Below are 27877 nucleotides of genomic sequence, written 5' to 3' on the forward strand. Positions count from 1 at the left end.
TCTGGTTTGTTAACTTTATTATTCACATCTGTCACATGTACATTTCATTCAGTGGAATTGAGTTTAAACAAAAACAAGATTGTTGTGTCAATAATTTGACAAATTAACATTCTACAGACAACAATATGTACAAACACCAAGAAGCCCAATCACAACAAGATCAGTGATTTCTAAATGAAAACAGTTTTTACAACACAGTGTGGTGATTCATTCTATTAATGACTGACTCTAGTTGACAATGTCTGTCAACGTCAATGTTGTTTATTCATGAATATTTACAATCACGTTTACACACTAGAGAGATATTCTACATTGTTGCTCCAGTGTGTCTTACTGAACAGGACCAGGATTAGAGTGAAACATCATGTTGTGTTTGACACAGGGACCACCTGACACAGGGACACTGAGGAGTCATACCAAACCCTAAACCCTGGATAGAGGGGCTCAGTGAATGTGGTGTAGAATGTGTACAGGTGGGTCAGTGTGTCAGAGGAGACTCTGTAGAAGGACAGAGTGCCGGCTGGCCAGTCCAGATACACTCCTACTCTGTGGGAGCTGGAGGACGGGATGGCTATTGTAGTGAGATTATCATTGTGCCTTGCATAGTAACTGTTGTCAGAGCATTGTAGACTCCAAGACCTGTCATTGAATCCAATGACACAGTCATTACCCTCTCCTCTCCTGCTGATTCCTTTATATGTCACTCCTATAACAGCCCCTCTTCCACTCCTCTCTACCTCCCAGTAACAGCGCCCAGTCAGACCCTCTTTACACAGCACCTGTTCACAGTCCTCAAATCTCTCCTGGTGATCAGGATACCGCCGCTCCTGTCTCCTACATGTCACCTTTCTGTTCTCCTCAGACAGAGAGAGGTGTCTGTTTACTGTGTTTGGGTCCAGTGTGAGATCACAGGCATCTGATGGATGAAACCAGACACAATATTAGAAATCATCATCATTCACATTAGAACTCACTTTTCACTAATTAATTTAATGTAGATGTTTCTAGGTATCTAACGGATAAAGTAAGGTAACTTGACACACACATATGCATGCATGAACACACACACACACACACACTTTTCTTATGTAACACGAACACGCCATACACATTGTCAAAGCAACTTTCTAAACTTTGGTGTCCCTGATTTCTGCTTCTGTTGAACTACAGCTGATATTTAATATGACCAAGTAAGTAATGATGGTGGTCTTTGACTTTGAATTAACTTGAACTAAGACTTATTCTTAGTCATATTCTTCACAGCAGTCAACACTCACATTTTCTAAGCCCAGGTTTCATTGTGTACTCTCCACCATGTTCCACACTGTAGTGGTAAGCAGAAGAACAGTCATTGAGTGATACACGTGAACTCACACGCACGCACGCACACACACACACACACGTACACACACGCAAACAGACAGACACACACAGACACACACACAGTCAGCATATAACAATGTCCAAGGGGTGGTAAGAATGTTTGTCTTAACTAGCCTAATAAACATGTCTGATATGAACATTGATGTAAACCCTACATACCAGAGTTTCTCCAGTCTGCAGTGTGGATCCTCCAGTCCAGCAGAGAGCAGTCTGACTCCTGAGTCTCCTGGGTGATTGTAGCTCAGGTCCAGTTCTCTCAGGTGTGAGGGGTTTGACCTCAGAGCTGAGACCAGAGAAGCACAGCCTTCCTCTGTGACTAGACAGCGTGACAGCCTGAAAATAGTCAAATCATTTTAAAATCACAATGTTTTTCTTTGGTGTTGAAAATAGAGTGGCGGTATATTTGAACAACATGTTCAGATACATCAGTGTCCTGAAACCTGCCTTCAGAAACTGTTCACCCCTTTGACTGTGTTGTGTCCACAAAGTGGGATTAAAATGGATTTAATGGTCATTTTTTGTCAACGATCTATCATTATTCACGATTCACATAATCACGGTAGCATCTAAATTGAAAGTAGAATTGTTTAGAAACATATTATTTTCTTATTGACAATAAAATATAAAAGAACACAATTAATTATACAGCGCATTGGGAAAGTCTTCAGACCCCTTCCCTTTTCACATGTTATGTTACTGCCTTATTCTAAAATGCATTAAATACATACAAATCCTTAATATATTCATAATACCCCATAATGACAAAGTGAAAACAGTTTACAGAAATGTTTGCAAATTTATAAAAATTTTAAAACAGAAATATCAATATCAAAATTAAAAACAGAAAAATCACCCCTCACTCAGTCACAAATAAAGGACCTTTGGCAGCGATTATAGCCTCGAGTCTTTTTGGGTATGACGATACAAGCCTGGCACACCTGTATTTGTGGAGTTTCTCCCATTGTTCTCTGCAAACCGTCTCAAGATCTGTCAGGTTGGATGGGGAGTGTCACGACACAGCTATTTTCAGGTCTCTCCAGAGATGTTCGAAAGGGTTCAAGTCTGGGCTCTGGTTGAGCCACTCAAGGTCATTCAGAGACTTGTTCCAAAGCCACTCCTGCGTTGTCTTGGCTGTGTGATTACAGTCTTTGCCCTGTTGGAAGGTGAACCTTCACACAAGGCTGAGGTCCTGAGTGCTCTGGAGCAGGTTTTCATCAAGGATCTCTCTGTAGTTTGCTCTGTTCATCTTTCCCTCGATCCTGACTAGACTCACAGTCCCTGCCGCTGATAAATAACCCCACAGCAGGATGCTGCCACCACCATGCTTTACCATAGGGATGGTATCAGGTTTCCTCCAGATGTAACACTTGGCATTCAGGCCAAAGAGTTCAATCTTGGTTTCATCAGGCCAGATAATCTTAATTGTCATGGTCTGAGAGTTTTTAGGTTCCTTTTGGCAAATTTCAAGCAGGATTTCATGAGCCTTTTACTGAGGAGTGGCTTCCCTCTGGCCACTACCATAAAGGCCCGATTGGTGGAGTGCTGCAGAGATGGTTGTCCTTCTGGACGTTTCTCCCATCTCCACAGAGGAACCCTAGAGCTCTGTAAGACTGACCATCGGATTCTTGTTCCCCTCCCTGACCAAGGCCCTTCTCCCCCGATCAATTTGGCCGGGCGGCCAGCATGAGGGAGAGTCTTGCTGGTTCCAAACTTCTTCAATTTAAAAATGATGAAGGCCACTGTGTTTTAGGGACCTTCAATGTTAGGGACCTTCAATGTTGCAGAAATTGTTTGGTAGCCTTCCCCAGATCTGTGCCTCAACACAATCCTGTCTCAAAACTCTACAGACAATTCCTTTGACCTCATGGCTTGGTTTTTGCTCTGACATTCACTGTCAATTGTGGGACCTTATATAGAAAGGTGTGTGCCTTTCCAAATCATGTCCAATCAATTGAATTTACTACAGGTGGACTCCAATCAAGTTTTAGAAACATATCAAGGATGATTAATGGAAACAGGATGCATTTTAGATCAATTTCGAGTCTCATAGCAAATGGTCTCAATACTGATGTGAGGTATTTCTGTTTTTATTTTTAATACTTTTGCAAAAATGTCTAAAAACCTGTTTCTGCTTTGTCATTATTGGGTATTGTACATAGATTGATGATCATTTTTAATAAGTCTGTAACGTGACAAAATGTTGAAAAGGTCAAGGGGTCTGAATACTTTCCCAATACACTGTACATACATTATTAATTAACTGACCTCAGAGTATCCAATTTACAGTGGGGATTCCCCAGTCCAACAGAGAGCATCTTCACTCCTGAATCGTTCAGGTCATTGTTACTCAGATCCAACTCTCTCAGGTGTGAGGGGTTTGACTTCAGAGCTGAGACCAGAGAAGCACATCCTTCCTCTGTGACTCCACAGCCTGACAGCCTGATAAAGAGGTCATCATGATTTTACAAACACACTGTTCATTTAACACCAAATCAAACAGAAAATTCAACAAGGTTGTAGAGTCACAAGCTTGATGTAAAATCAAAATCAAATCAAATACACATGGTCACATACACATGGTTAGCAGATGTTAATGCGAGTGTAGCGAAATGCTTGTGCTTCTAGTTCCGACAATGCAGTAATAACCAACGAGTAATCTAACTAACAATTTCACAACAACTACCTTATACACACCCGTGTAAAGGGAGGAAGAATATGTACATAAAGATATATGAATAAGTGATGGTACAGAACGACATAGGCAAGATGCCGTAGATGGTATCGAGTACAGTATATACATATGAGATGAGTAATGTAGGGTATGTAAACATTATATTAAGTGTTTAAAGTTTTTGTTTACATTTTTTACATAAATTTTTACATTATTAAAGTGGCTGGAGTTGAGTCAGTGTGTTGGCAGCAGCCACTCAATGTTAGTGGTGGCTGTTTAACAGTCTGATGGCCTTGAGATAGAAGCTGTTTTTCAGTCTCTCAGTCCCAGCTTTGATGCACCTGTACTGACCTCGCCTTCTGGATGATAGCGGGGTGAACAGGCAGTGGCTCGGGTGGTTGTTGTCCTTAATGATCTTTTTGGCCTTCCTGTGACATCGGGTGGTGTAGGTGTCCTGGAGGGCAAGTAGTTTGCCCCCGGTGATGCGTTGTGCAGACCTCACTACCCTTAGAAGAGCTTTACCGTTGTGGGCGGAGCAGTTCCGTACCAGGCGGTGATACAGCCCGACAGGATGCTCTCGATTGTGTATCTGTAGAAGTTTGTGAGTGCTTATGGTGACAAGCTGAATTTCTTCAGCCTCCTGCACCTTCTTCACCACGCTGTCTGTGTGGGTGGACCAATTCAGTCCGTGATGTGTACGACGAGGAACTTAAAACGTACTATCCTCTCCATTACTGTCCCGTCGATGTGGATATGGGGTGCTCCCTCTGCAGTTTCCTGAAGTCCACGATCATCTCCTTTGTTTTGTTGACGTTGAGTGTGAGGTTATTTTCCTGACACCACACTCTGAGGGCCCTCACCTCCTCCCTGTAGGCCGTCTCGTCGTTGTTGGTAGTCAAGCCTACCACTGTCGTTTCGTCTGCAAACTTGATGATTGAGTTGGAGGTGTGCATGGCCACGCAGTCATGGGTGAACAGGGAGTACAAGGGAGGGCTTAGAACGCACCCTTGTTGGTCCCTAGTGTTGAGGATCAGTGGGGTGGAGATGTTGTTACCTACCGTCACCACCTGGGGGCGGCCCGTCAGGAAGTCCAGTACCCAGTTGCACAGGGTGGGGTCGAGACCCAGGGTCTCAGGCTTGATGACGAGTTTGGAGGGTACTATGTTGACGTTAAATGCTGAGCTCGATGAACAGCATTCTCACATAGGTATTCCTCTTGTCCAGATGGGTTAGGGCAGTGTGCAGTGTGGTTGCGATTGTGTCGTCTGTGGACCTATTGGGGCGGTAAGCAAATTGGAGTGGGTTGAGGGTGTCAGGTAGGGGGGAGGTGATATGGTCCTTGACTAGTCTCTCAAAGCACTTCATGTTGACAGGAGTGAGTGCTATGGGGCGGTAGTCGTTTAGCTCAGTTACCGTAGCTTTTTTGGGAACAGGAACAATGGTGGCCCTCTTGAAGCATGTGGGAACAGCAGACTGGGATAAGGATTGATTGAAATTGTCCGTAAACACCCCAGCCAGCTGGTCTGCGCATGTTCTGAGGACGTGGCTCGGGATGCCGTCTGGGCCTGCAGCCTTGCGAAGGCTAACACGTTTAAATGTTTTACTCACGTCTGCTGCAGTGAAGGAGAGTCCACAGGTTTTGGTAGCGGGCCGTGTCAGTGGCACTGTATTGTCCTCAAAGCGAGCAAAGAAGTTGTTTAGTCTGTCTGGGAGCAAGACATCCTGGTCCGCGATGGGGCTGGTATTCTTTTTGTAATCCGTGATTGACTGTAGACCCTGCCACATACCTCTTGTGTCTGAGCCGTTGAATTGCGACTCTACTTTGTCTCAATACTGATGCTTAGCTTGTTTGATTGCCTTGCGGAGGGAACAGCTACACTGTTTGTATTCGGTCATGTTTCCGGTCACCTTGCCCTGGTTAAAAGCAGTGGTTCGCGCTTTCAGTTTCGCACGAATGCTGCCTTCAATCCACAGTTTCTGGTTTGGGAATGTTTTAATAGTTGCTGTGGGTGCAACATTGCCAATGCACTTGCTAATGAACTCGCTCACCGAATCAGCGTATTCGTCAATGTTGTTGTTTGACTCAATGCGGAACATATCCCAATCCACGTGATCGAATCAATCTTGAAGCCTGGAATCAGATTGGTCGGACCACCGTTGAACAGACCTGAGCGCGGGAGCTTCCTGTTTTAGTTTCTGTCCATAGGCAGGGAGCAACAAAATGGAGTCGTGGTCAGCTTTTCTGAAAGGAGTATGGGGTAGGGCCTTATATGCGTTGCGGAAGTTCAAATAACAATGATCAAGGGTTTTACCAGTCCTGGTAGCACAATCGATATGCTGATAGAATTTAGAAAGTCTTGTTTTCAGATTAGCCTTGTTAAAATCCCCAGCTACAATGAATGCAGCCTCAGGATATGTGGTTTCCAGTTTACACAGAGTCAAATAAAGTTTGTTCAGGGCCATTGATGTGTCTGCTTGGGGGGGAATATATGCGGCTGTGATTATAATCGGAGAGAATTCTCTTGGTAGATAATGTGCTTGACATTTGATTGTGAGGAATTCTAAGTCAGGTGAACAGAAGGTCTTGAGTTCCTGTGTGTTGTTATGATCACACCACGTCTCGTTAATCATAAGGCAACCCCCCGCCCCTCTTCTTACCAGAAAAATGCTTGTTTCTGTCAGAGCGATGCGTGAAGAAACCAGCTGGCTGTACCGACTCCGATAGCATGTCTCGAGTGAGCCATGTTTCCGTGAAGCAAAGTAAGTTACAGTCTCTGATGTCCCTCTGGAATGCTACCCTTGCTCGGATTTCTTCTACCTTGTTGTCAAGAGACTGGACGTTGGCTAGTAGTATACTCGGGAGCGGTGCGCGATATGCCCGTCTCCGGAGCCTGACCAGAAGACCGCTTCGTCTGCCCCTTTCACGGCATCGGTGTTTTGGTTCGCCGGCTGGGATCCGATCCATTGTCACGGGTGGTGGGCAAAACACAGGATCCACTTCGGGAAAGTCGTATTCCTGGTCGTAATGATGGTGAGTTGACGTTGCTCTTATATCCAGTAGTTCCTCCCGTCTGTATGTAATAAAACCTAAGATTTCCTGGGGTAACAATGTAAGAAATAACACGTAAAGAAACAAAATACTGCATAGATTCCTAGGAACGTGAAGCGAGGCGGCCATCTCTGTCGGCGCCGGATGACTGCAGGGAAAGAGTATGGGACCAAATACTAAACTTTTGACAAAATGAATTTGTCCAAATAATTACAACTTCTCCAAATGGGAGGACTAGATATATAAAGTGATTCATTTCTAATCGGTAAAACAGATGTATAAATACCCTCAAATAAAAACGGACATTATGTACTGTCGCCTAATATGAAACATCTCAAATCCAAAATGCTGGAGCAGAGCAACACATTTAAAACTGTGAGCTTCACTGTCCAAACACATACTGTATGGTGTGGACTGTGTGTGCCTGTTGAGGATCTGGTGAACAGTTATCACTTGTTGACTAACTACAGGAATACTGACCTCAGAGTCTCCAGTTTACAGTGGGGATTTCCCAGCCCAGCAGAAAGCAGCTTCACTCCTGAATCCTTCAGGTCATTGTTACTCAGATCCAGCTCGCTCAGGTGTGAGGGGTTTGACTTCAGATCTGAGACCAGAGAAGCACAGCCTTCTTCTGTGACTAGACAGCCTGACAGCCTGCAAGGAGTAAAACATATATATTTTTAATCACACTGCTATTCTTTGGTGGTGAAAAGACTTTTAGATATATCAGTGTCCTTAAACCTGATACAGTGCATTCAGAAATGATTCACCCCTATGACTTTTCCACATTTTGTTGTGTTACAAAGTGGGATAAAAATAAAAAACATTTTTTGTCAATGATCTACACGAAACACACTAATGCCAAAGTGGATGAAGAATTCTAACTTTTGCCTCCCAAAAATAATAAAACCTGACATAAATTGGGACAGTGACACGTGTTGTTGTTTTGGCTCTGTACTCCTGCACTTTGGATTTGAAATGATACAATGACTGTGATGCTGACGTGCAGACTATCTGTAATTTGAGGCTTTTTTCATCCATATAGGTTGATCTGTTTAGAAAATGACATATTCCTGGCATGCAACTATTACATCAAGCTTGTGACTCTACAAACTTGTTGGATGCATTTGCTGTTTGTTTTGGTTGTGTGTCAGATTATTTTGTGCCCAGTATAAATGAATGGTGAATAATGTATTGTGTTATTTTGGAGTCATTTTTATTATAAATAAGAATAGAATATGTTTAGAAACACTTCTACATTATTGTGGATGCTACCATGATTATGGATAGTCCTGAATTAATTGTGAATAATGATGGGTGAGAAAGTTAGAAACACAAATATCATACCCCCAAGACAGCTAACCTCTCTCACCATTACAATAAAAGGGGAGGTTAGCATTTTTTGGGTGTATGATATTTGTGCATCTGTAATTTTCTCACCCATAATTATTCACGATTCCCTGAGGAAGGCTACAATCATGGTAGCATCTATATTAAATATGGAAGTGTTGAGAAACACATTATATTCTTATTTATAATAAAAGGGACTTAAAAATAACACAATACATTATAATATAATATGATAATTATAATATAAAACGGGACTTACAGTCATGTGTGCATAAAAATAACGTTACAATACATTATACATACAGTACATTATTTACTGACCTCAGAGTCTCCAGTTTACAGTGGGGATTCCCAGTCCAACAGAGAGCAGCTTCACTCCTGAATCCTTCAGGTCATTGTTACTCAGATCCAGCTCTCTCAGGTATGAGGAGTTTGACTTCAGAACTTCAGAAGCCAGAGAAGCACAACTTTTCTCTGTGACTCCACAGCTTGACAGCCTGACAGAGAGAACATCATGATTTCACAAACACACTGTTCATTTAACACATAGTGTAGAAGGACAATGGCATTAGGTTTAGTCTCTCAAAAAACATACAGATTCATCTTCAGTCTCCTAGAATGTTATGTTCACATTGTTATACTAATGTGAACATCAATGCATTGATTCAGTATGTTTATCAATAATACATATTTTTCTCTGAAGTAAATATTTATTCCTAAATGTAATTCTATGTACTCACAGAGCAGCTCTGGAGGCTTTGATCACTGGCAGCAGCCTTAGAAGACCTTCCTCTGATCTGGAGTATTTCTTCAGGTCAAACACATCCAGCTCCTTTTCTGAAGTCAGCAACACAAAGACCAGAGCTGACCACTGTGCAGGTGACAGTTTGCCTCTAGAGTGACTTCCTGATCTCAGGTATCTTTGGATCTCCTCCACTAGAGAATGGTCATTCAGTTCATTCAGACAGTGGAACAGATTCATGCACCTCTCTGGAGAAGGATTCTCCCTGATCTTCTCCTTGATGTACTTGACTGTTTCTTCATGGCTCTGTGAGCTGCTTCTTGTCTTTGTCAGTAGACCTCCTAAGTGCTTCTGATTGGACTCCAGTGAGAGGCCCAGAAGGAAGCGGAGGAAAAGGTCCAGGTTTCCCGTCTCACTTTGTAAGGCTTCATCCACAGCTCTCTTGTAGAAAGTAACTTCACGCCTGTCTCTGAACAGAGCAAGAAAGTTGCTGGATGTTGATTGCGGTTTGGCCATTAGATTCTCATTGTTGTTGATGAATGAGAGGAATACATATAGAGCAGCCAGAAACTCTTGAATGCTCAGATGCACAAAGCAGTACACCTTGTCCTGGTACAGCCCACATTCCTCTTTAAAGAGCTGTGTGCACAATCCTGAATACACTGAGGCTTCATTGACATCAATGCCAGCCTCCTTCAGGTCTTCTTCATAGAAAATCAGATTGCCCTTCACAAGCTGTTGAAAAGCCAGTTTTCCCAGTGACAGAATGCTCTCTTTATTCCAGTGTGGACCTGTCTCTTCTTTCCCAAGATACTTTTCATTCTTCTGTTTGGTATGAAACACCACAAGGTGTGTGTACATCTCAGTCAGAGTCTTGGGCATCTCTTCTCTCTTATGCTTCAGCATGTGTTCAAGGACTGTTGCAGAAATCCAACAGAAGACTGGAATGTGGCACATGATGTGGAGGCTCCTTGATGTCTTTATGTGTGAGATGATACTGCTGGCCAGGTCCTCATCACTGAATCTCTTCCTGAAGTACTCCTCCTTCTGTGGGTCATTGAACCCTCGTACCTCTGTCACCTGGTCAACACACCCTGAAGGGATCTGATTGGCTGCTGCAGGTCGGGTAGTTATCCAGAGGAGAGCAGAGGGAAGCAGATTTCCCTTGATAAGATTTGTCAGCAGAACATCCACTGAGGTTGACTCTGTGACGTCACAACAGATCTTGTTTTTCTGGAAGTCTAGGGGCAGTCGGCACTCATCCAGACCATCAAAGATGAACAGAACTTTGTACTTGTCATAGTTGGAGAATCTTGATTCTTTGGTTTCCATTGAGAAGTGATTGAGAAGTTCAATCAAATTGTGTTTTTCCTCTTTCATCAAATTCAACTCCCGAAAAGGGAATGAAAATACAAATTGGACATCCTGATTTGCTTTTCCTTCAGCCCAGTCCAGAATGAACTTCTGCACAGAGACTGTTTTTCCAATGCCAGCGACTCCCTTTGTCAGCACAGTTCTGATAGGTTTGTCTTGTCCACTTAAGGGTTTGAAGATGTCATTACATTTGATTGCAGTCTCTGATCTTGCTTGTTTCCTGGTTGTTGTCTCAATCTGTCTCAGCTCATGTTCATTATTGACCTCTCCTGTTCCACCCTCTGTGATGTAGAGCTCTGTGTAGATCTTATTGAGAAGTGTTGGGTTTCCTTGTTTAGCGACCCCCTCAAATACACATTGAAATGTCTTCTTTAGATTAGATTTCAGTTCACGTTGGCAAATCACAGCAAGCTCGTCTGAATCTAGAAATAACACAGAGGATATTAATAATATGTCTGTTTTATATGCCTACAGTATTGTAGGAATGTGTTATAAAGTTGTACATTATAATATTTTCTTCTCTTAACTGACTGTATAAATGTTTAAGTGTTTTCATAATCATTGCACACTGGAGTGACAGAGTGTATTTGTATTATTTGTATTACTGATATTATCATTAATGTTGTGTCTCTGTCTATCTCTCATCTCTCCTCTTTCTGACTAAATTAATCAACACAACACATCCCTCCTGTTATTTGATAAGGTCACTAGGGGTTGTGTTAAGGCTTCTACAATATCATTGAGTTACACAGCTACTTTATCTGTACTTTAGCTACAGCTTTTAAATGTTTGTTACAAAACAGCAATCAACATGAGGCAGACAGCTTTTACTTTTCTCCAGTGTGTCAGAAATGTCCCTCTCTATGGCACTGCTATCCTGCTTCTCATCTTCAGCATTCACCACTTCCTCATCCTCCCTCTGACTCTCAAAGTCTTCTGGGAGTTCTGGACTAAGAATCACACAGACAGGGAATGTTGTGTTTGTTAAATATTGTTTTAAGGCTATGAAAATTGAAAAAAGGATTAGCCTATGGATTATGAACACCACAAAAATAAATGGGAAAATGAGAGAGCAGAAATGCCTAGAGACAGTGTTGTTTAACTCACTGACCATGACCCATGAGTTCTTCTTACCTTTGTTCATTAGAAAAGTCTCCCTCTCTAAATGTTATAGGTTCAAGCATAGAACAGCCACTATTCATGGACACACAGCTGGGTACAGGGGAGGCTGGTCTCTCCTGCTTGATTGGACTTCAACACAACAGAGACAAACATTAGGAATCTCATTTACTCTAAGCTCAGATGGAGAAACATGAGAAACGTTTCCTTCCAAAATGATATATATCCATTTTTGGGAAATGCTAGTATCAAATCAAATCAATTCAAATTTTATTTGTCACATACACATGGTTAGCAGATGTTAATGCGAGTGTAGCGAAATGCTTGTGCTTCTAGTTCCGACCATGCAGTAATAACCAACAAGTAATCTAACTAACAATTCCAAAACTACTGTCTTATACACACAAGTGTAAGGGGATAAAGAATATGTACATAAAGATATATGAATGAGTGATGGTACAGAGCAGCATAGGCAAGATACAGTAGATGGTATCGAGTACAGTATATACATATGAGATGAGTATGTAAACAAAGTGGCATAGTTAAAGTGGCTAGTGATACATGTATTACATAAGGATGCAGTAGATGATATAGAGTACAGTATATACATATGCATATGAGATTAATAATGTAGGCTATGTAAACATTATATTAGGTAGCATTGTTTAAAGTGGCTAGTGATACATGTATTACATAAAGATGCAGTAGATGATATAGAGTACAGTATATACGTATACATATGAGATGAATAATGTAGGGTAAGTAAACATTATATTAGGTAGCATTGTTTAAAGTGGCTAGTGATAATTGTCCATCATTTCTTTTCAATTCCCATTATTAAATGAACAACTGACTAGTAAAAATTAAAGAAATTAAAATAAAACAGAAATCTGGTGCAAAGACAATTGACAGTGAACAATCACCTATGTCAAACATATTTGTTTAAAATATATTTGAGTATATTATCACATCAGAGACAACTCAATGACACCTGCCTCTGATTAGAAAGACACTCTAATGTAATAAATTGAAATTCAAACATTTGACTGTTAAACCCAGACTCACGCCCTGACCATACTAACTAAATACAAAACACAGGAAATAAAGGTCAATTCTGTGACATATAATATGAGATGAATAATGTAGGGTAAGTAAACATTATATTAGGTAGCATTGTTTAAAGTGGCTAGTGATATATCTTACATCATTTCCCATCAATTCCCATTATTAAAGTGGCTGGAGTTGAGTAGTACATTAAAGAAATTAGAAAAAGAAGAAATTATGAAAGCAATTGATGTGTTTTCTTCACTATGTCATCATATTTGTTTAAAATATATTTGATATATAACATCTGCCTCAAATGAAAACACTCTCATGTAATAAGACACTCTAATGTAATAAATTGTTATTCATTACATTTGAATATATTTAATTTTCAATCAATACAGTTTTATTTTCTTTGTGACAATAATATATATATTGTCACAATAAATTTAATTCTGTACAGTAATATGAGATCTGTTTTTAAAACATTTGCATTTGACAATTTAGTCACTTGCAAATATTCTTATCCTGGGTCCGGTTTAGAAAAGTTTACCTTAGAACCTTGGTCTCTCTGTGATTATCTCTCGGAACAAAATTGCCAATGTCTTCAGTAATTGATACAAACAAGCAAAATATAAAATTATGCTTCAAATGAAAACTGCGATGTCTGCATTAAAATTGAACCAGTTTGCTACAGGCCTATTTCAATCATTTTGAAATATATTTCATGTTCAATCAATAAAGATTTATTTTTTTACTTGTAGACTACGGTCATAAATTTGTCTCAATATATTTAAAATCACGTGTAGCCTAACGTGTGCAATGTTTTCAAATCTTGATTTAGTTTGCATTTTTATTTACCAAGCATGTCAAACCTCAATATTTCCAGCCGATTGTAGTATTACTCAACACCTCATCATTTGTTTATGAAACAATTTCCTGATGCTTAAGGATTATTTTCCTGATGTGAGAAATTATGTGAAATTAAGATATGGCATCTGTAAGTGCATTTATCTCTAGCTATCTAGGTGAGACAACCACATACGCATATCACTTCTGGACCTTATTTGGACACTGTGTTAACAACCCTCCAGACGAGCTTCAATGCCATACAACTCTCCTTCCGTGGCCTCCAACTACTCTTAAATACAAGTTTATCTAAATGCATGCTCTTCAACCGATCGCTGCCTGCACCTGCCCGCCCATCCAGCATCACTACTCTGGACGGTTCTGACTTAGAATATGTGGACAACTACAAATACCTAGGTGTCTGGTTAGACTGTAAACTCTCCTTCCAGACTCACATCAAACATCTCAAATCCAAAGTTAAATCTAGAATTGGCTTCCTATTACAAAGCATCCTTCAATCATGCTGCCAAACATACCCTCGTAAAACAGACCATCCTACCGATCCTCGACTTCGGCGATGTCATTTACAAAATAGCCATCCGTTTTGTCACCAAAGCCCCATACCCACCTCTGCAACCTGTACGCCCTTGCTTCATACTCGTCGCCAAACCCACTGGCTCCAGGTCATCTACAAGACCCTGCTAGGTAAAGTCCCCCTTATCTCAGCTCGCTGGTCACCATAGCATCCCCCACCTGTAGCACGCACTCCAGCAGGTATATCTCTCTGGTCACCCCCAAAAACAATTCTTCCTTTGGCCGCCTCTCCTTACAGTTCTCTGCTGCCAATGACTGGAACAAACTACAAAAATCTCTGAAACTGGAAACACTTATCTCCCTCACTAACTTTAAGCACCAGCTGTCAAAGCAGCTCACAGATTACTGCACCTGTACATAGCCCACCTATAATTTAGCCCAAACAACTACCTCTTTCCCTACTGTATTTATTTTATTTATTTATTTATTTTGCTCCTTTGCACCCCATTATTTTACTTTGCACATTCTTCCACTGCAAATCTACCATTCCAGTGTTTTACTTGCTATATTGTATTTACTTCGCCACCATGGCCTTTTTTTACCTCCCTTATCTCACCTCATTTGCTCACATTGTATATAGACTTATTTTTCTACTGTATTATTGACTGTATGTTTGTTTTACTCCATGTGTAACTCTGTGTTGTTGTTTGTGTCGAACTGCTTTGCTTTATCTTGGCCAGGTCGCAATCGTAAATGAGAACTTGTTCTCAACTTGCCTACCTGGTTAAATAAAGGTGAAATAAAAATAAATAAAACATATTCTGCCTGTTTCGCCCTGTCCGGGTTATTGTCAGACGGGGCCACAATGTCTCCTGACCCTTCCTGTCTCAGCCTCCAGCATTTATGCTGCAATAGTTTATGTGTCGGGGGGCTAGGCACAGTCTGTTATATCTGGAGTATTTCTCCTGTCTTATCCGGTGTCCTGTGTGAATTTGAGTATGCTCTCTCTAATTCTCTCTTTCTATTTTTCTCTCTTTCTAATTCTCTCTCTCTCTCTTTCCATTTTTCTCTCTTTCTAATTCTCTCTCACTTTTTCTCTCTTTCTCTCTCTCTCTCTTTCTCTTGGAGGACCTGAGCCCTAGGAACATGCCTCAGGACTACCTGTCCTGATGACTCCTTGCTGTCCCCAGTCCAGCTGGTTTCAACTGTTCTGTTCTTTGGAACCCTGACCTGTTCGCCGGACGTGCTACCTGTCCCAGACCTGCCGTTTAAAACTCTCTAGAGACAGCAGGTGTGGTAGAGATAGTCTGAATGATTGGCAATGAAAATCCAACTGACATCTACTCCTGAGGTGCTGACCTGATGCACCCTCTATAACCACTGTGATTATTATTATTTGACCCTGCTGGTCATCTATGAACATACTGGCCATGTTCTGTTATAATCTCCATCCGGCACAGCCAGAAGAGGACTGGCCACCCCTCATAGCCTGGTTCCTCTCTAGGTTTCTTCCAAGGTTTTGGCCTTTCTATTGAGTTCTTCCTAGTCACCATGCATCTACACCTGCATTGCTTGCTGTTTGGGGTTTTAGTCTGGGTTTCTATACAGCACTGTGTGACATCAGCTGATGTAAGAAGAGCTTTATAATGAAATTGTATTGAATGATTGATAAAAATAAAACAAATCTGTCACACCCTGACCTTAGTATTCTTTGTTTTATTTTATTATTTTGGTTAGGTCAGGGTGTGACAAGGGTTATGTATGTGTTTTTGTACTGTCTAGGGACTTTGTATGTTTATGGGGGTGTTTACTATCTCGGTGTTTATGTATGTCTATGGTTGCCTAGATTGGTTCTCAATTAGAGGCAGCTGTTTATCGTTGTCTCTGATTGGGAACCATATTTAGGCAGCCATCTTCTTTGGGTATTTCGTGGGTTATTGTCTATGTCTAGTTGCCTGTGTCTGCACATTTATAGTAAAGCTTCACGTTCGTTTGGTTGTTTTTGTAGTTTGTTTAATGTCCGTCTTTATTAAAATATAACATGTATTCATATCACGCTGCGCCTTGGTCTCCTCCATTCAACGAACGTGACAAAATCAGAGAACAGTAATTGGCACGACTTCTGCCGAAGTTGGTCCATCTCCATGTTCGTTCGGCGGTCGAAGTCCCCGACCTTCTAGCCATCGCTGATCCTCTTTTCATTTTCCTTTGGTTTTGTCTGGTCTTGTATCACACCTGGTTCCAATCCCATCAATTACATGTTGTGTATTTAACCCTCTGTTTCCCCCATATCCTTGTGGGTGATTCCCCTCTGTTCCCCCATGTCCTTGTGGGTGATTGTTTATTGTAGTGTTTGAACATGTCTGTCCTGGTGTGTATTTACCCCTCTGTTCCCCCCATGTCTTTGTGGGTGATTGTTTAAGTGCTTGTGCTCATCTGTCCTGGTGTGTATTTACCCCTCTGTTCCCCCTCATGTCCTTGTGGGTTGCTTGTGCTCGTCTGTCCACCCCTCTGTTCCCCCTCCATGTCCTTGTGGGTGATTGTTTTTTGTCTGTCTTGTGCTCGTCTGTCCTGGTGTGTATTGTAATCCATCAATTACTGGTGTGTATTTACCCCTCTGTTCCCCTCATGTCCTTGTGGGTGATTGTTTATTAGTGCTTGTGCTCGTCTGTCCTGGTGTGTATTTACCCCTCTGTTCCCCCTCATGTCCTTGTGGGTGATTGTTTATTTAGTGCTTGTGCTCGTCTGTCCTGGTCTGTATTTACCCCTCTGTTCCCCCTCATGTCCTTGTGGGTGATTGTTTATTGTAGTGCTTTGTGTCTGTCTGTCCTGTCCTGTGTGTATTTACCCCTCTGTTCCCCCTCATGTCCTTGTGGGTGATTGTTTATTGTAGTGCTTGTGTATTTACCCCTCTGTGTCCTTGTGGGTGATTGTTTATTTACCGTCCCTGTTACCCCCTGTTCCCCCTCATGTCCTTGTGGGTGATTGTTTATTGTAGTGCTTGTGCTCGTCTGTCCTGGTGTGTATTTACCCCTCTGTTGTCCTGGTGTGTATTTACCCCTCTGTTCCCCCCCCTTGTGCTCGTCTGTCCTGGTGTGTATTTACCCCTCTGTTCCCCCTCATGTCCTTGTGGGTGATTGTTTATTGTAGTGCTTGTGCTCGTCTGTCCTGGTGTGTATTTACCCCTCTGTTCCCCTCATGTCCTTGTGGGTGATTGTTTATTGTAGTGCTTGTGCTCGTCTGTCCTGTGTGTATTTACCCCTCTGTTCCCCCTCATGTCCTTGTGGGTGATTGTTTATTGTAGTGCTTGTGCTCGTCTGTCCTGGTGTGTATTTACCCCTCTGTTCCCCTCATGTCCTTGTGGGTGATTGTTTATTGTAGTGCTTGTGCTCGTCTGTCCTGGTGTGTATTTACCCCTCTGTTCCCCCTCATGTCCTTGATTGTTTATTGTAGTGCTTGTGCTCGTCTGTGGGTGATTGTTTATTGTAGTGTCCTTGTGGGTGATTGTTTATTGTAGTGCTTGTGCTCGTCTGTCCTGGTGTGTATTTACCCCTCTGTTCCCCCTCATGTCCTTGTGGGTGATTGTTTATTGTAAGTGCTCGTCTGTCCTGGTGGGTGTTGGGTTATTTATTCATTATTTGATTGTTCTGTTTTTTTTGTTATTAAACTGCACCGTTTGGAAACACAGTTTTTGCTCTCCTGCGTCTGACTTCTCTGCCGCCAGTACACACCCCTTACAGAATCACCGACCAGACTTTGGAGTCAACAGGAGCAGGTACCCCGGGTGTAGGGGTGGAGGAGTGCGTCCGAGAGCACGCAGCAATGTTCCACCATCTTGGCACCGCCATGGACTGGGATGTCCAGACTATGTACCGCTGGGAGAGACAGGGAGTTCTTCCAGCGCCTCCACCAGCACAACCGGGGTCTTCTCTGAGCGCCCCTCTTCCTCCTGGTCCCAGTGGGATTCGTCTCTCCCTGCCCCAGGAATACGACGGAAAGGCTGCCTTCTTCAACTGGACCTATACCTGGCCACCGTCCACCCGGCTCCATCGCCGTGAGAGGGTGTCTGCCCTCATCTCGTGCCTCACCGGGAAAGCCCTCGAGTGAGCCAACGCCGTGTGGAGAGAGGGAGATGCGGCGTTGGACCAGTTTGAGGAGTTCACCCACCGTTTCCGGGCAATCTTCGACCACCCGCCTGAGGGTAGAGCGGCGGGTGAGCTCCTCTTCCATCTGAGGCAGGATACGAGGAGTGCACAGGAGTTTGCCCTGGAGTTTAGGACCCTTGCTGCCGGCGCGGGATGGAGCGACAGGACCCTGATCGACCATTACCGCTGCAGTCTGCACGAGGACATCCGTCGGGGGTTGGCCTGCAGAGACACTACCCTCACGTTCGACCAGCTGGTGGACCTGTCCATCCCGGCTGGTCAACCTGCTGGCCACCCGCGGACATTCTGATCAGGGTCTGATGGTTCCATCCTCCCGCACCCCCTCTCCGATACCCAATGGAGCTGGGAGGGGCAGTGTGCAGGGAGACCGGAGGGGGTTCCCGCTCGTGCTCCATCTGTGGCCACAGAGGTCACACTGCCGGTCGGTGCCAGGTTGGTTCCTTTGGGGATCGAGGCAGCTGGCAGGGCGCTCTGGCGTCACCCAGGGTGATCCGGCACCATTCTCTCCCAGAGCCCTCTGTTGCACATATGTTTGTATATCACTTTCCCTGAGTTTTCCCCGCATTCCCCCTGAATATTTCGATTTGTCTCTCGCCTTCTCTAAAAAGAAGGCGACTCAATTACCACCTCATTGACGGGGCGATTGTGCGATTGCGCTGCACTTCCCAGGAGTCACGTGTATCCCCTCTCACAGGCGGAGACGGAGGCTATGGAAACGTATGTCTCTGAATCACTGTGTCAGGGGTACATTCGGTCCTCCACTTCACCCACCTCCTCGAGTTTCTGTTTTGTGAAGGAGGAGGGAGATCTGCACCCATGTATTGACAATCGGGGGCTGAATCTGATCACTGTGAGGTATAGTTAAGTAGGCCTTGTTTACACACGTCTTCTGGCACAACTGGGTGCTTGAGGATATAGTGTCTCATCGGATCCCCAGTTCACGTCTAGGGTCTGGAAGGCGTTCATGGAAAGTCTGGGTGTCTCGATCAGTCTTACTTCAGGGTTTCGCCCCGAGAGTAATGGGCAGGTGGAGAGAGTGAACCAGGATGTGGGTAGGTTTCGGTGGTCCTATTGCCTGTCCTGGCCAGGGGAGTGGGCGGCGTTCGTGCCCTGAGCCGAGATGGCACAGAACTCGCTCCGCCCCTCCTCCTCTAACCTCTCTCCCTTCCAGTGCGTACTGGGGTACCAGCCGGTTCTGGCGCCTTGGCATCAGGCGTACTCTGTTCGCTCCATTCGAGGCGGCCCGGAGGAGAGGTGCTGGGTTCCGGTCGAGGACGTGTTGGACCCATCTATGCTGCAGGAGTTCCACCGTCTTCGTCTGGATCGCCCTGCGCTTCGCCCTCCGGGTTGTCTGGAGCTGGGGGGGTACTGTCACGACTTCCGCCGAAGTTGGCCCTTGTTCATTTGGCGGTCGAAGTCCCCGACCTTCTAGCCATCGTTGATCCTCTTTTCATTTTCCTTTGGTTTTGTCTTGTCTTCCATCACACCTGGTTCCAATCCCATCAATTACATGTTGTGTATTTACCCCTCTGTTCCCCCTCATGTGTTTGTCGGTGTTTGTTTATTGTAAGTGTTTGTGCTCATCTGTCCTGGTGTGTGTCGGGTTATGTACCCATTGTTTGATTGTACAGTTTTCGGGTGGGTTTTTTGTTAATAAAACTGCTCTGTTTGGAAACACAGTTATTGCTCTCCTGCGTCTGACTTCTCTGCCGCCAGTACACACTCCTTACAGTAATATCATATCTAAATAAAAAAAGATATGTTCAATAAAAATGTGGATAGAGTGTTTTGGAAAAAAACATAATAAATCTTAAGCAAAATTGTCATCTCACCTCTTAGCTTTGGTGTCATGTTCCCCAGAGAGATTCATTTTAGAGGCAGGGACCCCCTCCTCTCTCTCCCCAGAGAGATTCATTTTAGAGGCAGGGACCCCCTCTCTCTCCCCAGAGAGATTCATTTTAGAGGCAGGGACCCCCTCCTCTCTCTCCCCAGAGAGATTCATTTTAGAGGCAGGGCTCCCCTCCTCTCTCTCCCCAGAGAGACTCATTTTATAGCACTGAGCCCTAAACAGAGATCCAGCATGTTGGTTGTGGTTAAAACACTGACAACAATTCTTGAATGTCAATTAATCTAATGTATTCATTATCTCTTTGAGAAACAAAACATTTACTAACAGACATATTGAAACAGTCAGGTGATTTAATTCAATCACATTAACATGTAGTTATGACATCTCTTCTCCATGGTAACTGTCAATAATAATAATAATAGTCACTGTTTGTTAAGGTAGTTCTAGACAGTGCAGCAACAACAATAATAATAATAATAGTCACTGTTTGTTAAGGTAGTTCTAGACAGTGCAGCAACAACAATAATAATAATAATAGTCACTGTTAAGGTAGTTCTAGACAGTGCAGCAACAATAATAATAATAATAATAGTCACTGTTAAGGTAGTTCTAGACAGTACAGCAACAATAATAATAATAATAATAATAGTCACTGTTTGTTAAGGTAGTTCTAGACAGTGCAGCAACAATAATAATAATAATAAGTCACTGTTTGTTAAGGTAGTTATAGACAGTGCAGCAACAATAATAATAATAATAATAGTCACTGTTTGTTAAGGTAGTTCTAGACAGTGCAGCAACAATAATAATAATAATAGTCACTGTTTGTTAAGGTAGTTATAGACAGTGCAGCAACAATAATAATAATAATAAGTCACTGTTTGTTAAGGTAGTTATAGACAGTGCAGCAACAATAATAATAATAATAATAGTCACTGTTTGTTAAGGTAGTTCTAGACAGTGCAGCAACAATAATAATAATAATAGTCACTGTTTGTTAAGGTAGTTATAGACAGTGCAGCAACAATAATAATAATAATAAGTCACTGTTTGTTAAGGTAGTTATAGACAGTGCAGCAACAATAATAATAATAATAGTCACTGTTTGTTAAGGTAGTTCTAGACAGTGCAGCAACAATAATAATAATAATAGTCACTGTTAAGGTAGTTATAGACAGTGCAGCAACAATAATAATAATAGTTACTGTTTGTTAAGGTAGTTATAGACAGTGCAGCAACAATAATAATAATAATAATAGTCACTGTTAAGGTAGTTATAGACAGTGCAGCAACAATAATAATAATAATAATAAGTCACTGTTTGTTAAGGTAGTTATAGACAGTGCAGCAACAATAATAATAATAATAATAATAATAATAGTCACTGTTTGTTAAGGTAGTTCTAGACAGTGCAGCAACAATAATAATAATAATAATAAGTCACTGTTTGTTAAGGTAGTTATAGACAGTGCAGCAACAATAATAATAATAATAATAATAATAATAGTCACTGTTTGTTAAGGTAGTTATAGACAGTGCAGCAACAATAACAATAATAATAAGTCACTGTTTGTTAAGGTAGTTCTAGACAGTGCAGCAACAATAATAATAATAATAGTCACTGTTTGTTAAGGTAGTTCTAGACAGTGCAGCAATAATAATAATAATAATAGTCACTGTTTGTTAAGGTAGTTCTAGACAGTACAGCAACAATAATAATAATAATAAGTCACTGTTTGTTAAGGTAGTTCTAGACAGTGCAGCAACAATAATAATAATAATAATAATAATAAGTCACTGTTTGTTAAGGTAGTTCTAGACAGTACAGCAACAATAATAATAATAATAAGTCACTGTTTGTTAAGGTAGTTCTAGACAGTGCAGCAACAATAATAATAATAATAATAATAATAAGTCACTGTTTGTTAAGGTAGTTCTAGACAGTACAGCAACAATAATAATAATAATAATAATAATAATAGTCACTGTTTGTTAAGGTAGTTCTAGACAGTACAGCAACAATAATAATAATAATAATAATAATAATAAGTCACTGTTTGTTAAGGTAGTTCTAGACAGTACAGCAACAATAATAATAATAATAATAATAATAATAGTCACTGTTTGTTAAGGTAGTTCTAGACAGTGCAGCAACAATAACAATAATAATAATAATAGTCACTGTTTGTTAAGGTAGTTCTAGACAGTACAGCAACAATAATAATAATAATAATAATAATAATAGTCACTGTTTGTTAAGGTAGTTCTAGACAGTACAGCAACAATAATAATAATAATAATAATAATAATAGTCACTGTTTGTTAAGGTAGTTCTAGACAGTGCAGCAACAATAACAATAATAATAATAATAAGTCACTGTTTGTTAAGGTAGTTCTAGACAGTACAGCAACAATAATAATAATAATAATAATAATAATAGTCACTGTTTGTTAAGGTAGTTCTAGACAGTGCAGCAACAATAATAATAATAATAATAATAGTCACTGTTTGTTAAGGTAGTTCTAGACAGTACAGCAACAATAATAATAATAATAAGTCACTGTTTGTTAAGGTAGTTCTAGACAGTGCAGCAACAATAATAATAATAATAATAATAATAAGTCACTGTTTGTTAAGGTAGTTCTAGACAGTACAGCAACAATAACAATAATAATAATAATAGTCACTGTTTGTTAAGGTAGTTCTAGACAGTGCAGCAATAATAATAATAATAATAATAATAGTCACTGTTTGTTAAGGTAGTTCTAGACAGTGCAGCAATAATAATAATAATAATAGTCACTGTTTGTTAAGGTAGTTCTAGACAGTGCAGCAATAATAATAATAATAATAATAATAGTCACTGTTTGTTAAGGTAGTTCTAGACAGTGCAGCAATAATAATAATAATAATAGTCACTGTTTGTTAAGGTAGTTCTAGACAGTGCAGCAATAATAATAATAATAATAGTCACTGTTTGTTAAGGTAGTTCTAGACAGTGCAGCAATAATAATAATAATAATAATAATAGTCACTGTTTGTTAAGGTAGTTCTAGACAGTGCAGCAATAATAATAATAATAATAGTCACTGTTTGTTAAGGTAGTTCTAGACAGTGCAGCAATAATAATAATAATAATAGTCACTGTTTGTTAAGGTAGTTCTAGACAGTGCAGCAATAATAATAATAATAATAGTCACTGTTTGTTAAGGTAGTTCTAGACAGTGCAGCAATAATAATAATAATAATAATAATAGTCACTGTTTGTTAAGGTAGTTCTAGACAGTGCAGCAATAATAATAATAATAATAGTCACTGTTTGTTAAGGTAGTTCTAGACAGTGCAGCAATAATAATAATAATAATAGTCACTGTTTGTTAAGGTAGTTCTAGACAGTGCAGCAATAATAATAATAATAATAATAATAGTCACTGTTTGTTAAGGTAGTTCTAGACAGTGCAGCAATAATAATAATAATAATAGTCACTGTTTGTTAAGGTAGTTCTAGACAGTGCAGCAATAATAATAATAATAATAGTCACTGTTTGTTAAGGTAGTTCTAGACAGTGCAGCAATAATAATAATAATAATAATAATAGTCACTGTTTGTTAAGGTAGTTCTAGACAGTGCAGCAATAATAATAATAATAATAGTCACTGTTTGTTAAGGTAGTTCTAGACAGTGCAGCAATAATAATAATAATAATAGTCACTGTTTGTTAAGGTAGTTCTAGACAGTGCAGCAATAATAATAATAATAATAATAATAGTCACTGTTTGTTAAGGTAGTTCTAGACAGTGCAGCAATAATAATAATAATAATAGTCACTGTTTGTTAAGGTAGTTCTAGACAGTGCAGCAACAATAATAATAATAATAAGTCACTGTTTGTTAAGGTAGTTCTAGACAGTACAGCAACAATAACAATAATAATAATAATAGTCACTGTTTGTTAAGGTAGTTCTAGACAGTACAGCAACAATAATAATAATAATAATAATAGTCACTGTTTGTTAAGGTAGTTCTAGACAGTACAGCAACAATAACAATAATAATAATAATAGTCACTGTTTGTTAAGGTAGTTCTAGACAGTGCAGCAATAATAATAATAATAATAGTCACTGTTTGTTAAGGTAGTTCTAGACAGTGCAGCAACAATAATAATAATAATAAGTCACTGTTTGTTAAGGTAGTTCTAGACAGTACAGCAACAATAATAATAATAATAAGTCACTGTTTGTTAAGGTAGTTCTAGACAGTGCAGCAACAATAACAATAATAATAAGTCACTGTTTGTTAAGGTAGTTATAGACAGTACAGCAACAATAATAATAATAATAAGTCACTGTTTGTTAAGGTAGTTCTAGACAGTACAGCAACAATAATAATAATAATAAGTCACTGTTTGTTAAGGTAGTTCTAGACAGTGCAGCAACAATAACAATAATAATAAGTCACTGTTTGTTAAGGTAGTTCTAGACAGTGCAGCAATAATAATAATAATAATAGTCACTGTTTGTTAAGGTAGTTCTAGACAGTGCAGCAACAATAATAATAATAATAAGTCACTGTTTGTTAAGGTAGTTCTAGACAGTACAGCAACAATAATAATAATAATAAGTCACTGTTTGTTAAGGTAGTTCTAGACAGTGCAGCAACAATAACAATAATAATAAGTCACTGTTTGTTAAGGTAGTTATAGACAGTACAGCAACAATAATAATAATAATAAGTCACTGTTTGTTAAGGTAGTTCTAGACAGTACAGCAACAATAATAATAATAATAAGTCACTGTTTGTTAAGGTAGTTCTAGACAGTGCAGCAACAATAACAATAATAATAAGTCACTGTTTGTTAAGGTAGTTATAGACAGTACAGCAACAATAATAATAATAATAAGTCACTGTTTGTTAAGGTAGTTCTAGACAGTGCAGCAACAATAACAATAATAATAATAATAGTCACTGTTTGTTAAGGTAGTTCTAGACAGTGCAGCAACAATAACAATAATAATAATAATAGTCACTGTTTGTTAAGGTAGTTCTAGACAGTACAGCAACAATAACAATAATAATAAGTCACTGTTTGTTAAGGTAGTTCTAGACAGTACAGCAACAATAACAATAATAATAGTCACTGTTTGTTAAGGTAGTTCTAGACAGTGCAGCAACAATAACAATAATAATAATAATAAGTCACTGTTTGTTAAGGTAGTTCTAGACAGTGCAGCAACAATAACAATAATAATAAGTCACTGTTTGTTAAGGTAGTTCTAGACAGTGCAGCAATAATAATAATAATAATAGTCACTGTTTGTTAAGGTAGTTCTAGACAGTGCAGCAACAATAATAATAATAATAAGTCACTGTTTGTTAAGGTAGTTCTAGACAGTACAGCAACAATAATAATAATAATAAGTCACTGTTTGTTAAGGTAGTTCTAGACAGTGCAGCAACAATAACAATAATAATAAGTCACTGTTTGTTAAGGTAGTTATAGACAGTACAGCAACAATAATAATAATAATAAGTCACTGTTTGTTAAGGTAGTTCTAGACAGTACAGCAACAATAATAATAATAATAAGTCACTGTTTGTTAAGGTAGTTCTAGACAGTGCAGCAACAATAACAATAATAATAAGTCACTGTTTGTTAAGGTAGTTATAGACAGTACAGCAACAATAATAATAATAATAAGTCACTGTTTGTTAAGGTAGTTCTAGACAGTGCAGCAACAATAACAATAATAATAATAATAGTCACTGTTTGTTAAGGTAGTTCTAGACAGTGCAGCAACAATAACAATAATAATAATAATAGTCACTGTTTGTTAAGGTAGTTCTAGACAGTACAGCAACAATAACAATAATAATAATAATAGTCACTGTTTGTTAAGGTAGTTCTAGACAGTACAGCAACAATAACAATAATAATAATAATAGTCACTGTTTGTTAAGGTAGTTCTAGACAGTGCAGCAACAATAACAATAATAATAATAATAAGTCACTGTTTGTTAAGGTAGTTCTAGACAGTGCAGCAACAATAACAATAATAATAATAATAGTCACTGTTTGTTAAGGTAGTTCTAGACAGTACAGCAACAATAACAATAATAATAATAATAGTCACTGTTTGTTAAGGTAGTTCTAGACAGTGCAGCAACAATAATAATAATAATAATAATAATAATAGTCACTGTTTGTTAAGGTAGTTCTAGACAGTGCAGCAACAATAATAATAATAATAATAATAATAATAGTCACTGTTTGTTAAGGTAGTTCTAGACAGTACAGCAACAATAACAATAATAATAATAATAGTCACTGTTTGTTAAGGTAGTTCTAGACAGTGCAGCAACAACAATAATAATAATAATAGTCACTGTTTGTTAAGGTAGTTCTAGACAGTACAGCAACAATAACAATAATAATAATAATAGTCACTGTTTGTTAAGGTAGTTCTAGACAGTGCAGCAACAACAATAATAATAATAATAGTCACTGTTTGTTAAGGTAGTTCTAGACAGTACAGCAACAATAACAATAATAATAATAATAGTCACTGTTTGTTAAGGTAGTTCTAGACAGTGCAGCAACAACAATAATAATAATAATAGTCACTGTTTGTTAAGGTAGTTCTAGACAGTACAGCAACAATAACAATAATAATAATAATAGTCACTGTTTGTTAAGGTAGTTCTAGACAGTGCAGCAACAATAACAATAATAATAATAATAGTCACTGTTTGTTAAGGTAGTTCTAGACAGTGCAGCAACAATAATAATAATAATAATAATAGTCACTGTTTGTTAAGGTAGTTCTAGACAGTACAGCAACAATAACAATAATAATAAGTCACTGTTTGTTAAGGTAGTTCTAGACAGTGCAGCAACAATAATAATAATAATAATAATAGTCACTGTTTGTTAAGGTAGTTCTAGACAGTGCAGCAACAATAATAATAATAATAATAATAATAAGTCACTGTTTGTTAAGGTAGTTCTAGACAGTGCAGCAACAATAATAATAATAATAATAATAATAAGTCACTGTTTGTTAAGGTAGTTCTAGACAGTGCAGCAACAATAATAATAATAATAATAATAATAAGTCACTGTTTGTTAAGGTAGTTCTAGACAGTACAGCAACAATAATAATAATAATAAGTCACTGTTTGTTAAGGTAGTTATAGACAGTGCAGCAACAATAATAATAATAATAATAATAATAATAGTCACTGTTTGTTAAGGTAGTTATAGACAGTGCAGCAACAATAATAATAATAATAAGTCACTGTTTGTTAAGGTAGTTCTAGACAGTGCAGCAACAATAATAATAATAATAATAAGTCACTGTTTGTTAAGGTAGTTATAGACAGTGCAGCAACAATAATAATAATAATAAGTCACTGTTTGTTAAGGTAGTTCTAGACAGTGCAGCAACAATAATAATAATAATAATAAGTCACTGTTTGTTAAGGTAGTTATAGACAGTGCAGCAACAATAATAATAATAAGTCACTGTTTGTTAAGGTAGTTCTAGACAGTACAGCAACAATAATAATAATAATAATAATAATAATAATAATAATAATAATAATAATAATAATAATAGTCACTGTTTGTTAAGGTAGTTCTAGACAGTGCAGCAACAATAATAATAATAATAAGTCACTGTTTGTTAAGGTAGTTCTAGACAGTGCAGCAATAATAATAATAATAATAGTCACTGTTTGTTAAGGTA

At 39.3% G+C, this 27877-nt stretch overlaps 1 protein-coding gene and 1 long non-coding RNA gene across 2 annotated transcripts in view; one reads left to right on the forward strand and one right to left on the reverse strand.

Moving 5' to 3' along the window:
* LOC127919548 (NACHT, LRR and PYD domains-containing protein 12-like) overlaps positions 1 to 27877 on the reverse strand; it is a 42383-nt gene continuing 14506 nt past the window's right edge. Inside the window, 11 exon segments of the mRNA XM_052503289.1 lie at positions 1 to 916; positions 1278 to 1324; positions 1543 to 1716; positions 3649 to 3822; positions 7584 to 7757; positions 8775 to 8805; positions 8808 to 8950; positions 9194 to 10991; positions 11401 to 11519; positions 11704 to 11820; positions 20114 to 20344. Coding sequence (XP_052359249.1) covers positions 363 to 916; positions 1278 to 1324; positions 1543 to 1716; positions 3649 to 3822; positions 7584 to 7757; positions 8775 to 8805; positions 8808 to 8950; positions 9194 to 10991; positions 11401 to 11519; positions 11704 to 11820; positions 20114 to 20328 — 3546 coding nt within the window. The 5' untranslated portion in view covers positions 20329 to 20344 and the 3' untranslated portion in view covers positions 1 to 362.
* On the forward strand, positions 20651 to 27699 carry LOC127919549 (uncharacterized). Its single transcript, XR_008103275.1, has 7 exons — positions 20651 to 20963; positions 21078 to 21243; positions 22587 to 24027; positions 24490 to 25048; positions 25455 to 25510; positions 27005 to 27065; positions 27499 to 27699. It is a non-coding gene; the product is annotated as an uncharacterized LOC127919549 (long non-coding RNA).

The sequence above is a fragment of the Oncorhynchus keta genome, unplaced genomic scaffold, assembly GCF_023373465.1.
Source record: "Oncorhynchus keta strain PuntledgeMale-10-30-2019 unplaced genomic scaffold, Oket_V2 Un_contig_1696_pilon_pilon, whole genome shotgun sequence".
Lineage (NCBI taxonomy): Eukaryota > Metazoa > Chordata > Actinopteri > Salmoniformes > Salmonidae > Oncorhynchus > Oncorhynchus keta.